Consider the following 14,196-nt stretch of genomic DNA (forward strand, 5'->3'; position numbering starts at 1 on the left):
AATTACCTGGTTTGTTTATGAGAAAGAGGAAAAAACAGATAAAAAACGTTTATAATTCTCAAGCAGCTACAAGGATTTTGTAAATAGGGAAAGAATAATCTATTATCTCCAGAGACATATAAAAAAATTTTATTTTAAATTAATTGAAGCAAAAGAGGTTCAGACTGGATACTAGAAAAAAATTTCTCAGCTGTGAAGATGTTTTCCATTGACAATCACCACCAATAAAAACCATAATGATCAACACCAGCTAAGAGGGCATGGGGAAAGTTTATCCTGCCTAGAGCCTTTTAAGTCTTGTCATCTACATCTGCAGCAGTCTGCAACCTTGTTTCTGACCAGAGCCCCCTACAATCACAGAAATTTCACATCAGACTGAGGGGGTGTGTTGGGTTTGTGTGGCCAGGTTTGGGTAAAGGGGGCTACAGGGGTGGATTCTGTGAGAAGCTGCCAGAAGCTTTGCCCATGTCCAAGAGTGCCAATTCTAGCCAGCTCCAGGACAGACCCACTGCTGGCCAAGTCAGGCAAATTAGGAATGATAGTAACACTTCTGTGATAACCTATTTCAGAATGAGAAAAAAGTTATTGTGCAGATCTAACTGCAGACAGAGAACAGCAGAGTGAGAATATGTGAGAGGAACATTCTGGTGCAATAGTTTGTGAAGGTGGCATCAAGCCAGAGACAACCCACTACAGTGGTTTAAACACCACCTTATAAACCTTATTAAAAAAAAATCTAAAGAGTTTTTACTCTTATATAAAATAAAGAATTGTTTTAAGAATACAAAAAAATAAATTCTTACCAAGCAGATCACCTGACAGATTGACAGGCAATATGACACAGACTGACAAAATGCTGATAGCAATCAGCAAGCAGATGATGTGCCTCTGGAAGGCCAGGTAATGGATGGCATCCTCACCACACCTCTCGTGAATCTCATCATCACTGCATCACACACAAAAGCACATGGTCAGCTTGCTTAGTGTTCTTGGGAGTGGTCTGTGAACACACATTCTATCCTCAGCCTACTCACTGACATCCCCATCAATCCCTATTGGCTTTCAAAATGGTTGTGTTCTTTCACATGTAAATTCAGGCTCCAAAGGTGTATCTTTCTTGTGCAATACCACCATACAAAACTTAACACTGGGGAATTTAAGGTTAAAACAATAATCTGAAAAGCAAATATGAATCCAAATTCTTTCGGACTATAAGAGGACAAAGTCTTTTGCTGTGACCTCCTGCTTTATGCCAGTCAAAAGCCTAGCTCTCCAAATTTAAGATCAGTGACAGTATTCACTCATTTCCATAAAGACTCCCTGTGGGAATCACCTCACTCTTATGACACCCATGTAACAGGAGATATAGAAGGTTTTGGAATGAACTCTCACCATGTCTCCACTGTCAGCAGATTAGACCATTAGAATAGGGGAACTTGGAAAAGAAAGCAACTGAACTAGCAAAAATGGAGAAAGGCTTAACTTCCACCCCATTCATATTTCAGTGTATCCAAACTAGAAACTGATTTTTAAGGTCATGATCTACTGAGCCCCAAGAGACATAAAGAACATACATCACATGCCTCACATTCAGTTTCTGGCAAACATTTGAATGGACATGTCAATTCCTAGTCAATTCCAGCCCCAACTAAACCACCAGTTCTCCACAGAAACCCTGCCAGGGAAATCCCACTGCCTGCCCCAGGCCCTACTGGCTTCAAATAGGAGAACCTGCACAAGGTACTCTTTGAAGAGTAAAATCCTAGAGTGTAAGCATTAGCTCTGAATCGATGTAAATGCTATAAATTCACTCAGATTCACACACTGTCCTAAGGTTGGGAAGTCCCTGGGCTGCTAGCAGGACAACTGTATCCTGAAAAACTATTCCCATAAGTTGAACTTGTTTCACTTCCTTTTTTCAACCAAATAGAAGCACCTGTATCAGTGCTTGTATTAAAATTCTATCTACTCAAAGGGGAAAATAACCCCCAAAAGTTTTGAATTAAAACCACCTTTCTAGGTTACAAAAATATCAAAGCAAACCACTGTTTCTGTTTCATATACTTACTGCATCCGAAAAGCAGCTGTAATCCAAGAACAAAACCCCTACAAATAGAAAGAAAAAAGTTTTTAGGAGCTGACATACAAAAAATAGAGTCTAATCCATCCAATTAAGACAAGTCTTTCTATTAAGAAAGACTTAACTATTAACTCTTAGCTAAAAAGCTAGTAGTTTTTCCTGTGAAATACAAGGGTCTAATGCAAGTCAATTAGTTAAATGGTTGTTGAAAACACTGCTGTGATTACATTAACAGAAAGGCTTCTTATATAGGTTTACAAATCCCCCAAAGGAACTGGATAGCAGAATTCACATCTCACTGAGCATCCCACTATGGTTCAAAAAAACACAAACCTTCTCTCTCAAAAGGGCTTTTCTTTCAAGTGAACATTATCCAACTAAATAGACACGTGTTACTCAACAGCTGAAGTTCCTTTAGGATTTTGAAAAGATGAAGCATACAAATAGCAGAGCAATCCTGATCAAACACTAGTATATTTTTGATGCTGACACAAATAATAAATTGCAAGGCTAGATATTAAGTTGATACATGCATGTATAAAATGTTGAAAACAGGATGTCACCACTGGACAACTCTTGCATGGTTCATTCTGAAGTTACAACACAAAATTACAGAGGTGTACCAATTCAACAGCTTCCCAAAGACCATGGAGGGAGCCAGTTACAAGTTTGGCCAAAATATTACCCTCCCATCCAAACCGGTTTGATTATTAAGAGTGCACAACACCATTATTAGCACATATTTTCATCCAGTCTCCTCAACACTGTGAGGAAAACAAAATACTGTAAAAAGCAACTAGGTATTATTTTCAATGTGAACACAATGTAACTTTTTGAACTGCTATCCCAGTACAAATTATTTACTAGTCTTTTTTCACTCTCCCCTCCCACTTTGAAACACTATCATATAGTCCCTCTCTAAATTTAAAAAAAAAAACAAAACAAAAAACCAGAAAAACAACAAACCAGACTTACAAACAATAAGACTTAAGATACTGGTTTTATGATATGGCAATAATTTGTCAGGACACAGAGGTTATGAATGGTTCTATAAAAACACAGTTAACAATGCATTATTAATTTTTGCATAGAGATTAACTTCCAGATTAATGATGGTTCATTGAACTATATGGAATAGCAAATGACAGCAGATTCCATTCAGAAAGTATTATCTAAAATATTTACCTTATCATATTCAAGATCTTCAGGTACTGATGATGATGTTGACAACCGGTTATATCTTGATTCACTAAAACACATTAAATGATGTTTTAAAGTATCTTTAACAATAGATGATGGAGTTCTACAAAATCATTTCAACTTTAACAATTCTGACAGAGGGATGTAGTACAAACACACTTTTGCATTTTTGAAAGCTGTGGTTTTCACCCTGTAGCACATGATTGATTATAGTAACTTGTGTGTGTCTCATGTGGAACAGAGAGGACACCCAAGCTCCCCACATGAAAGCACATAACTCAACTTGAAAGAAAACAACATTTTATCAGAATTTTCGAACTACAGTGTTGTAACAGAATGCAACACAGGTTTGGGAGCCTAGCTAGCATCAGATTTGCAAGCTGGCTTCCTGTTTGGATATTCCTCACTACAAGACATCACTTCTTTTCCCTCCACCTTTCTTCCTTTATCGTACAGCTACTGCTCACAATTTCTCCCCACAATTAAATCCCTGCAAAGCCACCTCCTCACACAAACACTCCTGTAGCAAGGCCAGAAACATTTAGAAATTCTGTAGCCCTCAAAAGCAGCTGAGTGCCTGTTTGCAGTTTGTTGCTAAAAAGAAATGTTGCAATGGTAATTGCAGGAGTCCACCTGAGAGAATGGACTGTGTTCCTACTTGTCTCTAATTTTGGGCAGCAGGCTCAGTTCACAGTCCAGCAGGACAAAAACACAGGCTCCTGGGTGTCTGACTGCTCCAGCCTTTGGTCCTATGTCTCCACAACCCATTAGTAGAGCATCTTCATGATTGCTGCCTCAGCCAGCTGGATTAAAGCCTTCTCAGTTATTGCCCATTTCATTTTACATAATCTATCTTTCACAACTGTCCATAGATTACATGTAAAAACAGGGTTTGAGTTTTCCTGTTGCTCACTTGAGAATTTACCACAATTTGATTGCACCAGGAAGAGGCTCACTGTTAAAGTTTCCCCACTTCACACACAGACAGCTTAGATTTTAAATATCACAACATATCACCCTCCAGAAAAAAAACAAAAAAAAAAAACAAAAAAAAAAAAACCAACAAAATTAAAAGCTCACTTGAAATATTACTAAAAATCAGAATTTCAGAAACCTGCAACAGTTTTTATTTTTGAACCCTTGGGAGGTTTTGTGGCACAGGGATCTCTGTGAATATGCTGGGCTTGAGCCAAGACAAATAAAATGGTTAATATTCCTCTCTCTGTACAGAAGCACACTGCAAACATCAGTGTGCAGCATGTCAGCAGACAAGCAGCCTATTTCCTTACCTCCACTTCCTTAACTCACAGCTGTAGGATGAAATGCATGGCAATGGAAACACAGGACTTATGGCTGAAATCAGGGACAGTAGCTCTCTGAGGGGAATGTATTTCTAATAAATAGGGCATTTCTAATAAACAAGTGATTACAAATATATCTAATTGATACAAATGCACCTAATATAAGCCACATGTACTGTAGTTTCCTTCCCACTCCCCAAATGGTTTCAACAAGTCAGTCTGATTGCAGATCTTTTTTACCTTTCAACTTCTGACACCAGAGCAACACGACCGTAGTCCCAGAATCTCTTTCTTATAATGGAAAACAGTAATATTAAAATCTAGAAAACAAAACAATGATATTAAAATATTTATTTTTCCTGTTTCATACTAATCATTCTTAGGTGTGTAAGATACTGACAAAAAATGCTGTCCTAGCTCCTAAATCAATTATCATATTGGCCAACCAACTCAGTGGTGGATATGCTAAAGATCAACCTGTCTGGGACCAAAACTACCCATCTCTGATCTCTGCAATGTATTTTCAATCTGCCCCTTGTATTTTCACTTTTTGAAGGAGATGAAGGAAACAAGAAAAAAGCTCTATCACTGAGTATTTCACAGAATAATTTCTTTTTTTTTTTCTTTTTTTTATTTTCTTTTTAAGAAACAAGTTGCTGCACAGAAAGCACTGAAGTTACAAGGCCTGTTTTCTATGCATATGTAGCATACACCCTCACTTTCTGGTTTCTCCTCCATCCCATACCTGTTTGGCTGGAAAGTGGTGTTAGTGATGTAACTTACTGGGATCAAATACTGGCTGGCCAGTCAGGACACATGTCCAGATTATCTCTGTGTCAAGATTACACAGCTAATTTCCACATTTCACAATGAATATAACCTTTTTATGAGAGCCTTCCTTCTAACATAGAGGATTAATTTAGATCTTCCTTCTCCATCTGGTCATTAAACTTGGTGCAAGTGGGAAAGCTCTCTAGTTTCTTCACAACTTTGGTTGAAATTGGCTATAGTATTCTACAGTTATTAGGCAGGACTGGCAGATAAAAAAGAGAATTAAATGAAATATATAAACCTCTCTTCCTTTGGAAACCAACCTAGAGATAACATATCAGAAACCCATCAACTGTCAGTTACTAGAAGGATATGCAGTAAAAACATCATGACAATAAGAATACAGGAGTTGATAAATAACTGTCAGTAGTTGGTATTTGAACAAGAGAGGAGCCTTCTGCACTGCACCCAACTCTCTACCTAACCCTGCTTGAGTGCAGTTCAACAGCAAGGAACTCAAAAGCAAATTCAGCATCATAAAATTGAGCCCCAGCTTTAAAAATAAAAAAGCAACTTTTTTTTCATTTAGGCACTTCAGCTAATTCTTATTAAATGCTGTGCTGTTGGTCACACAGAGCTGTAAATACTGTACATCCTCACAAAATATGAGGTTTATGGTAGTCTACACCTAACCAACAGCAAAGAATGCCACTACATAACTTTGAGGAATATGCTCTACATTCCTACAGAATGACCAGCTCAGACCACAGGTACTTTAAGTTTCTTTACAGCAGATTTCTAGAACTCAGAAACTGTTATCCCTTTAGTCTATTTTACTACAATAGATGCCCTTTTCAGGTCAATTTGTAGATCTGCAGCCCTGTTTCTTGTGACTGAAGACCACCTGGACCAAGCTGACAAAAATAACCACAAGTTTTAGTGCAATTTCAGGCTTGTTCTGGAGCCCCCAGATAGCAACTAATCCTATTCCACCTTTTTTCAGGACTGAGCTGGTCAGTACACTATTTCATCTTCATCTACAGCTTCAGGAAATCTAGTTTTTAAAAACCTGGTTTTACCAAAGGCAATACAATAGGGAAAATCTGTTATTTCACAATCAAACTAGTAATGGTGTCCCCTTCCTGATAATGCACCCAGTGCTTAAACCCAAATGCTCTTGAAGTTGAGATAAAACATGAAAATTTGAGCTACAATCACAAAATTCACTGACTCCACACATAGATCCTGTAAAACAGCACTCTGCCTACATCTACACATCCAACATACAGTGGCACCACCATCCCATATGCATGCAAATATTTATCAACACCTTGAAAAGTACTTTGATGTTCCCAGGATGGCCTCATTTCTTATTCTGAACATTCTCAGAAACCAAATTCCAACCCGATAAATAAGAGAATTCTGAACAATCTAACTTTTGAGAAGGCCAGAACTACTTTCAATACAAGAAATAGAGAACTGGGCTTACAAAAAAGAAGGTTACATCAAGCAGCAGGACAGTTGGGATTCCACCAAAAGTTACCCCTTGGAGCACTGTGCTGCCCTGGGCAGTGCTGTAGCAGTAGGATTCATTTGATCTGTTGAAAGGTCCACTCCTGTTCCCAAAGAAGCCTAGATGAGAATCTCCAAAACCCAGAAAATAGAAAGGGTTCATTTTGTCTATCCCTTTAAAAGACAAAAAAAAAAAAAAGAAATGGTGAAACCAACTTGCAAAAACCTGGTTGGTATTTATGAGATATACTAATATTACAAGTATAAAAAGTGCAACCAGAAAACTACTTAGGAAAAAAGAAGGTGCCTTTGACAATGTCTTCTCTTCATATGTGAAATATTTTGCAATAAATGGCAGGTTCAACTACCAGCAGTGCCCAGACAAGAATTCCAGACTTCTAGTGAACCACATCCTCTACAGAGATCTGAGGACATCTGCAGAAGATCCCTCCCACCCCAGAAAATGTCCCTATGATTTAATCTGTAACATTAAATGACACATTCCAGCCTGGACTGTGATTCTAGGAATCACATAAGGCATTACATATTTCAACAACAGCAGCTTGAAGATTTTGCTCCTAGTTGATGAGCATGTGTGAACTTGTGTCAACATGTGTCAACTTGTGAATTTTGTATTTAAATGTCAATCATTAACAAATTTACCACTAATTCTACAGAAGAGAACCACTACACAAATACCCATGCTCCTTTCTGTTCTTGGAATTTTGGATGATTTTCCTTTTTCAAAGTAATTCAGCTGAAAGGACAGCACAGTAATTACAGTATGCCACAAAGAAGAAAAAAACCAGAGTATTTCTCAGAGAATAGCCATTAGTCAACAGACCTGATCAGATAATGTAGTACCATACAAGAATGCACAAGATTTGGCTATTGATACAAAGTTCTTTTTATCAGCGCAGGCAATTGCTCCTTTATTTTGGGGCATTCCACTTCAAACATTTCCTTTCTTGAATCTTATTAACTTGCTGATTTTCAAGTACTGCTTCATGGAGAACACACTTCCGATTGATAAATTCACAAGAGACCACTCCTCCCCAAAAAAAAAAAAGCTCAATTCTTCAAAAGCAAATATTGTAGGTCCTCATCACATAGGTCCAGGGATACTACTTTTGGGATGTTGTGCCTCTAAGAGGAATGAACGTGGCTCTGACGACAGCACTATTCTGGATGCTGAAATAAAATAAAAGAAAAATATAATAACTAAATATTCCTTTTAAACAGCGGGAGAACAGCATGGAGAATACTCCCAAAACAGCATTTGCTAACTGTTGGACAGTGTGACATGGTGATGAAGACATTTTATCTCAGCTGACGTGTTTCATCACAGGGAAAGGAAAAAAAAAAACAAAAAAAAAAAAGGGAAAGAAAAAAAAAAACCGACAACGCCCACAAAAGTTGTGCCGTGACTCTATCCTTGCTTTCTACGGACGGAAATCTAGTCCTGACGGAAAAGAAAACATTTTTGGAGAGCCTTCGGGAATCTCCAGCACAAGCCCGCACGCTAAACTTTAAGCAACACACTAGAGTTTATCAGACACTGCTTCCAATTCTCGAAAGCCATTCTTTTTAAACAAGCCAGCTGCCGGGAAGATAAAGGGCAGGGCAAAACGTCCTCCCACGCAGGAACCCAGGGAGCGCCGGCAGGAGCTCCAGAAAGGAGAGCAAGTTAAAGGGGAGCAAGTCCCGGCCGCGCTCCCGGCTCCGGCAGGGACGTGGGGCGGCGGCGGGCGGGGCCGGCTGCCCCGGGAGAGGCGGCAAAGCGCCGGGCTGGCCTGGCGCGGGGAGCGGGTCCCTCCGCTCCGGAGCGGGTGGGCTGGCTCAGCTCCCCGCGGGGAGGGGACGCTGCTCCCGGCGCCGCCCGCCCCGACCCCGCTGAGGGGGGGACCGCGCTCGCCTCGCCCGCTCCCCGCACAGCGCCGCTCCCGCCCTCCCTTACCTGCGCCGGGGCGGCCTCTCCTAGCCCCTTCCCGTCCCGTCCCGTCCCGTCCCTGCCTTTCCCGTCCCTGCCCTCCCGCCCCGTCACCTCACGGGCGCTCCCGGCCCCGCAGTTACGAGCGCCGGCAACAAGTGCCGGGGTCTGCGCATGCGCGCGCGGCCCGGGCTCTGCGCTCCTCCCGCCCCCCGGAGCGCGCGCCCCTCTTCCCGCCGCGGCGCGTCCCCCTCAGGCGGCTCCCGCCGGGAAAACTGCCACTCCGGCCGGGATAATGCCATTCCGGCAAGGATAATGCTGCCCCGCCGGGAAAATTGCCACCCCCGCCAGAACAGGGCCGCTCCGGCCGGGATAGTGCCGGCCCCACATCTCCCTCAGGGAACCGACCCTCACGTAACCGAGGGAAAGCTGCTGCTCCTGTCCAAGCCTGGAGAAGCTGTAAGGACTCTCCGTGTAAGGGGAGACCTTATAGCGCCTACCGGTGTCTAAAATCAGAACTGAAGGGAGTATTTTGTTGCACAGGAAGAAAAACGGTCCCCGAGAAATGTGAGAGGTTATTTCCAGAGAGATTTCACAATTTCGGGTCTAGTGAAGGGGGCAAGCATGCAGGTGGAAGTGGAGCAGGCCATACACGTAGATCACAGAATCATGGAGTAGAGTGACTTGGAAGGGACGCGAAATATGATCCATTTCCAATCCCCCACCATAGGCAGGGACACTTTCCACTAGAGCAGTTTGCTCAGAGCTCCATCCAACCTGCTCTTGAGCACCTCCAGGGATGGGACATCCACAGCTCCCCTGGGCAACCTCTGACAGTGCCTCACCACCCTCAGAGCGAAGAATTTTTTCCTAATATCTAACCTAAACCTATTCTTTTCCAGTTTGAAGTTATTCTCCCTTGTCCTAGCACTACAAGCCCTTGTAAAAGTCCCTCTATGCCTGTGTAGAAGGTCCCTCTCCAGCTCTCCTGTAGTCCCTTACAGGTACTGGAAGGTGCTCTAAAATCTCCCAGGAGCTTTTTTCTTCTCCAGGCTGAACAATCCCAGCTCTCTCAGCCTGTCTTTGTCAGAGAGGTGCTCCAGCCCTTTGAGTATTGTAATGATCTCCTCTGGACTTACTCCAACAGGACCCCAGAGCCAGACTGCACTCCACGAGGGCAGAGTAGAAGGGGAGGATCACCTTCATTGACCTGCTGGCCAAAACCTCTTTTGACAGAAACATTTAGAAATAAATTAATAAATTAATGGTAGTAGCATGAATGTTCCATGAAATATGCATAGCCCCTTGTCTCCACACACCTACTTATATGCTGTGAATTGGAAAAAAACCCAAGACCCAGGGAGTTCAAATTACTGAATCTATGATAGAGCTGGAATAAGACCAATTCCCAGATATCCATAAGGACATCATAGCCTTTAAGGAACCTCTTAAAGGAACCCCTTGCTTCCAGAAAACAAGCCAGAAACACTGTACAGCAGGTCCCTGCTGTCCACCTCTTGTCTACCCTTTATCTTAGTGTTCTCTCCACAGCCATTTGATACCCAGCATTACCAATCATTCTCATCCTCCTGTGCCTTCATCCTTTGCCCCTGACTGGAAGGACTGACCTCAATGAGCAGCAGGCATATGAGGAAGAAGAAGGTTATGGTAATGATGAAAATATAACTGTTCTGACTTTTATATTTAAAGGGAATTAATGTCCCAGCTGCCAAGAATCCATTATTTGCTCCATTTGATCCTGCCCCTCCATCTTTAACTCCTGTATTCCTGCATATTCCAACTCTGTGGGTTACTTAGGGCCCTGCAAGCATAGCTGCTGTCCTGCTCCCTGCCATTTTAGTCATCCACAATTGTTTTGCTCTTCCAAATCCTTGTTTCACTTTTCAGGAGTTCCTGCTCAGTGGAAAGCAGCATCTGGCTGTATGTGTGCTGCCTGCCTTCTCCCACTTCATCCCACAAAAATGGAAAAGTCTTGGTTGTCTGCAGTCACTGAGAGACATTTCAAGACAGAATTTCATCATTTACCTAGCAGATGCATTGTAGATAACCTGTGATTTTAAATTGGCTGTAACAATTATGCTAGTTAGAAAATTGCATAAAAGTTGTCAGCTCAAAGTGGTTCAGAGTCACTACTGGAATAAAGAAAACTCACTGCTGTTGAAGGATGTTAGTTGCTTTACCTTTAAACACACTCTCTCCTCTCTAGGGCCGTGTTGATGGGAAAGTTGTTTAGCATGAGTGTCATACAGTTGTTCCATTCTGTCTTTTCTGGAACAACTCTTCCTGTGGACAGCTAATTTTAAAACAGGATTTCACAGTGGAATAATTATATTAACTTTTTTTTTTTTTTTTTTTTTTAATTAAGTTTTACTGATGTGGATGCAGCAGAGTAGATCTACCATGTAGGTAAAGCCTCAGTGTATGCTTGAAGCTCTTGCACTTCTAGGACCAAAATCTGTTTAGTTGGTTTTCTCACTAATTTCCTAAGCTGTTTGTACTCTTGATTGTTGCCAGATTTTTCAAAATTAAGAAGGCCTTGCTCTGGTTAGATTATCTTACTCTGTAGTGTAAAATAGGTAATATTCAGTGATCTCAACATTGTAGTCTTGACATTCTTCAGTGTGATGTAACTTTTGCCTAGCTACAAAATAATTTTTCCCTCTCTCTCTCACAAGGATAACATCAAGCTTTTGTAATTTGTTTTTGTTCTTCCTCTGTCTAGACAGGCTCTTTAGCTAAGTGGTGTGATTTTGTTTATCTCTAATTTCAACAACAGAGTCACATTTCCCTCGTCCCTCCCTCTTGTAAATAGGGTTTTGTTTACCACTGTCTGTTCTTGTGGTGACAAAAGCCACATACCGCCATTAGTTCACGAACGTTTAATTATGTTGCTAGAGCAGATGGAAACCACCCTCAGGACCTAGGGAGCAGGTCAGTAGACTCTGAAATCCTTCCATCTTTTATTTTGCACCCTCCATATCCACTTCAACAGCCCTTTAGCACCAGGTTGCACACGTGTGCAGGGTATTTGCACTTCCATGTGTGACTCTTCCCTTATTTTTTTAAATGACCTTATGGCTGAAGAGCTCCCTTGTCACTTCAGTTTGATTTATCACAGCAGGACATCCCTTGATGGGTGAATCCCAACAAGACTTCAATAGTCTCTGGAGGTGAGTAGCAGGTGGCCTGAGCTTTGCCATGCATGGCAACTCTCACCGTGGTTTCTTCTCTCTGAAGAAACTCATCAGCCCAGCTTGCTGCTCCTTACTTATCTGCCTATTCAAATATACCTTAATGGATTTAATTCAGACTTCCAGTCTGGCAGCCCTTTGCTATCTTTTAATCTTTTCCTTCATCTGACAATCTGTTTACAAGCCTCAATACAGCACAGGATGCAGTGTGGGCATTATGAGATTTTCCTTTGAAAAGCCTGAAATGTTTATAATATAAACTAACAAATAGCAAAATCTAGACAGATACACAGATTTAAATGTCCTAGTACATAGTACAAATCAGCAAGCAGCAAGTCTTAATTCAAGTTGACACCCTTCTTTTCTCTCTATTCTTTTTAATTGCTTTTGTCATGCTGCTTCTCATTCATAGGTAATATGTTGACTTTCAAGGTAGAAATAGCCTTGCATTAAAGTTGGAATGTACTTTTATTAATCAATACAACAGAGTATTATACAATATATTTAACCAAACATATCTAGTGATATACAATAGAAATTTGTTTTTCTTTTCTTTTACATTTAATGTCAGGAAATGGTAAATGTAACAGTGGTATTGATGTTTGAGCATGATTCATTTTTCTTATCATCTTCATCAAGTTATACTTGGATGAAAACTGGAATTTTATTAAAAGACACAGGAAACTGCAATCTAAAATAGCAAAGCAGAATAGTACAGGAGGAAAAAGTAGGCTTATTGCAACATACTTTGCATAAAATAGATTTATGATGGGGTGAATCCACGAACTTCCTCATCACTCACCTCTGGGCAGGGTGAGGTTTTAAACCTTGGGGATTTTTTGGAGTAGTTGCTGGTGTGGAAAATCCCTTGCTGATACACAGTATTGTTAGGTTTATTGCTAGCTTGTCACGATGCAACCACTGTTGGTGTGACACAATTTGGTACAAAACTAGGGCAAGGTGGCTGCAACGTGGGTGACTTCATTGTGTCCTGAATGTACCCATTATCTTAATGCCTATCTGTGCATTAGCCCTATGTGTATAGAAGCTGAAGCATAATGCATAGGTGGCACAGCAGTAACTATAATTAAGGCAGCTCCCTGAGAGAGAGAGTGAGATGAGGAAACCATCTGGCACAATCTGGCTTGTCCCACTGAAGAGGAGGGCACCTGGCCACATGAGCCCTTGGATTTATCAGGCACCAGGTGTGCTTGTTACCAGTATGAAATATCAAACCACTCAGAGCTTGCAAAGTTTTCCCATTCCCAGGTACAACACACATTAGTTTTACTGAACAACTCTGGTGCCCTCAAGAGCCTCTGTGCTCCATAGGTGTCCTCAGTGTACACAGTGACTCCTGTTGCAACAGTACTGAGGTGAGTCCTGGACAGACAATTTAGCATCCTTGCCTCAGATTCTGCTTTCCCTGGAGCACAAAGATGAGTGGTTGTTTGTGCAGGAGCCACAAAACTCTCCAGGAGATCTTAGCCCATCAGAATGGTCTAAGCCATTGGTGGGTCAATTCAGTGGGTTTGCTGCAGTCTTGGATTGAGAGTAAATTTTTGTGAAGCAAGCTCTGATATCCTGGTATTAATCCAAATAGGTCAGAAGAGGAAAACTAGTTTTTCCCTTTTTATTTTTTTTTCTGTCCAAACCCTACTCAGTTTAACAGCTTTGAAGAAATTTGTCACTAGGTTGAATCTGCTATATCCACTCTCTGCTCTACAGAGAGTCCAATGAGATTACCAGCTTTTAGACATAAGAACCCTGTTCCAAGGCCTTGGCAGCAACACCTCCTAGTTTACTGGCATGATTTCCCTTAAAATGTCAGCATCAAACATCCTGCTTGATCATTTATTAATTTATAGATTAAATAGCTTTTTAAGGCTTTTCTAATGAGCCGTCTTTTTTTTTTTTCTGTTGGGCGAGAATTCCCCCTTCCCACTTCTGGATTTACAGATGAAAATAATTCAAACTGTGAGGATTTCAAAGAGCTGGCAAGGTCTGAGTTACAATTTCCACAGCAGCAGTGACTTGGCTCCTTTGCAGACAGAGCAGGCGAGCACAGGGGGTCACTAATGACAGCAGGATGATCCTGGTGAGCCCAAGCAGGGGGTCAGGTGCCAAGGATGCAAGGGGCAAGTGGCTGGGGTGACTTGGTGTCAGGATGCAAAGTGGCTTAAGCAGGAA

The 14,196-nt window shown here is 41.4% G+C and overlaps 1 protein-coding gene across 3 annotated transcripts in view; it reads right to left on the reverse strand.

The window, feature by feature from the left end:
• The window catches only part of TMEM63A (transmembrane protein 63A), a 30,143-nt gene extending 20,963 nt beyond the window's left edge, over positions 1–9,180 (reverse strand). Inside the window, exons 1-7 of one of the 3 annotated variants that reach the window (XM_079298371.1) lie at positions 8,909–9,180; positions 7,709–8,055; positions 6,842–7,038; positions 4,822–4,901; positions 3,266–3,329; positions 2,069–2,106; positions 804–946 (exon numbers count right to left, since the gene is read on the reverse strand). In XM_079298371.1, the coding sequence (XP_079154497.1) occupies positions 804–946; positions 2,069–2,106; positions 3,266–3,329; positions 4,822–4,901; positions 6,842–7,027 (511 nt within the window). In that variant the 5' untranslated portion in view covers positions 7,028–7,038; positions 7,709–8,055; positions 8,909–9,180. The other 2 variants (XM_079298372.1, XM_079298373.1) reach the window with 2 other exon arrangements.
• Between the last annotated feature and the right edge of the window lie 5,016 nt (positions 9,181–14,196).

This window comes from Erithacus rubecula (genome assembly GCF_903797595.1).
Source record: "Erithacus rubecula genome assembly, chromosome: 2".
In the NCBI taxonomy this organism is placed as follows: domain Eukaryota; kingdom Metazoa; phylum Chordata; class Aves; order Passeriformes; family Muscicapidae; genus Erithacus; species Erithacus rubecula.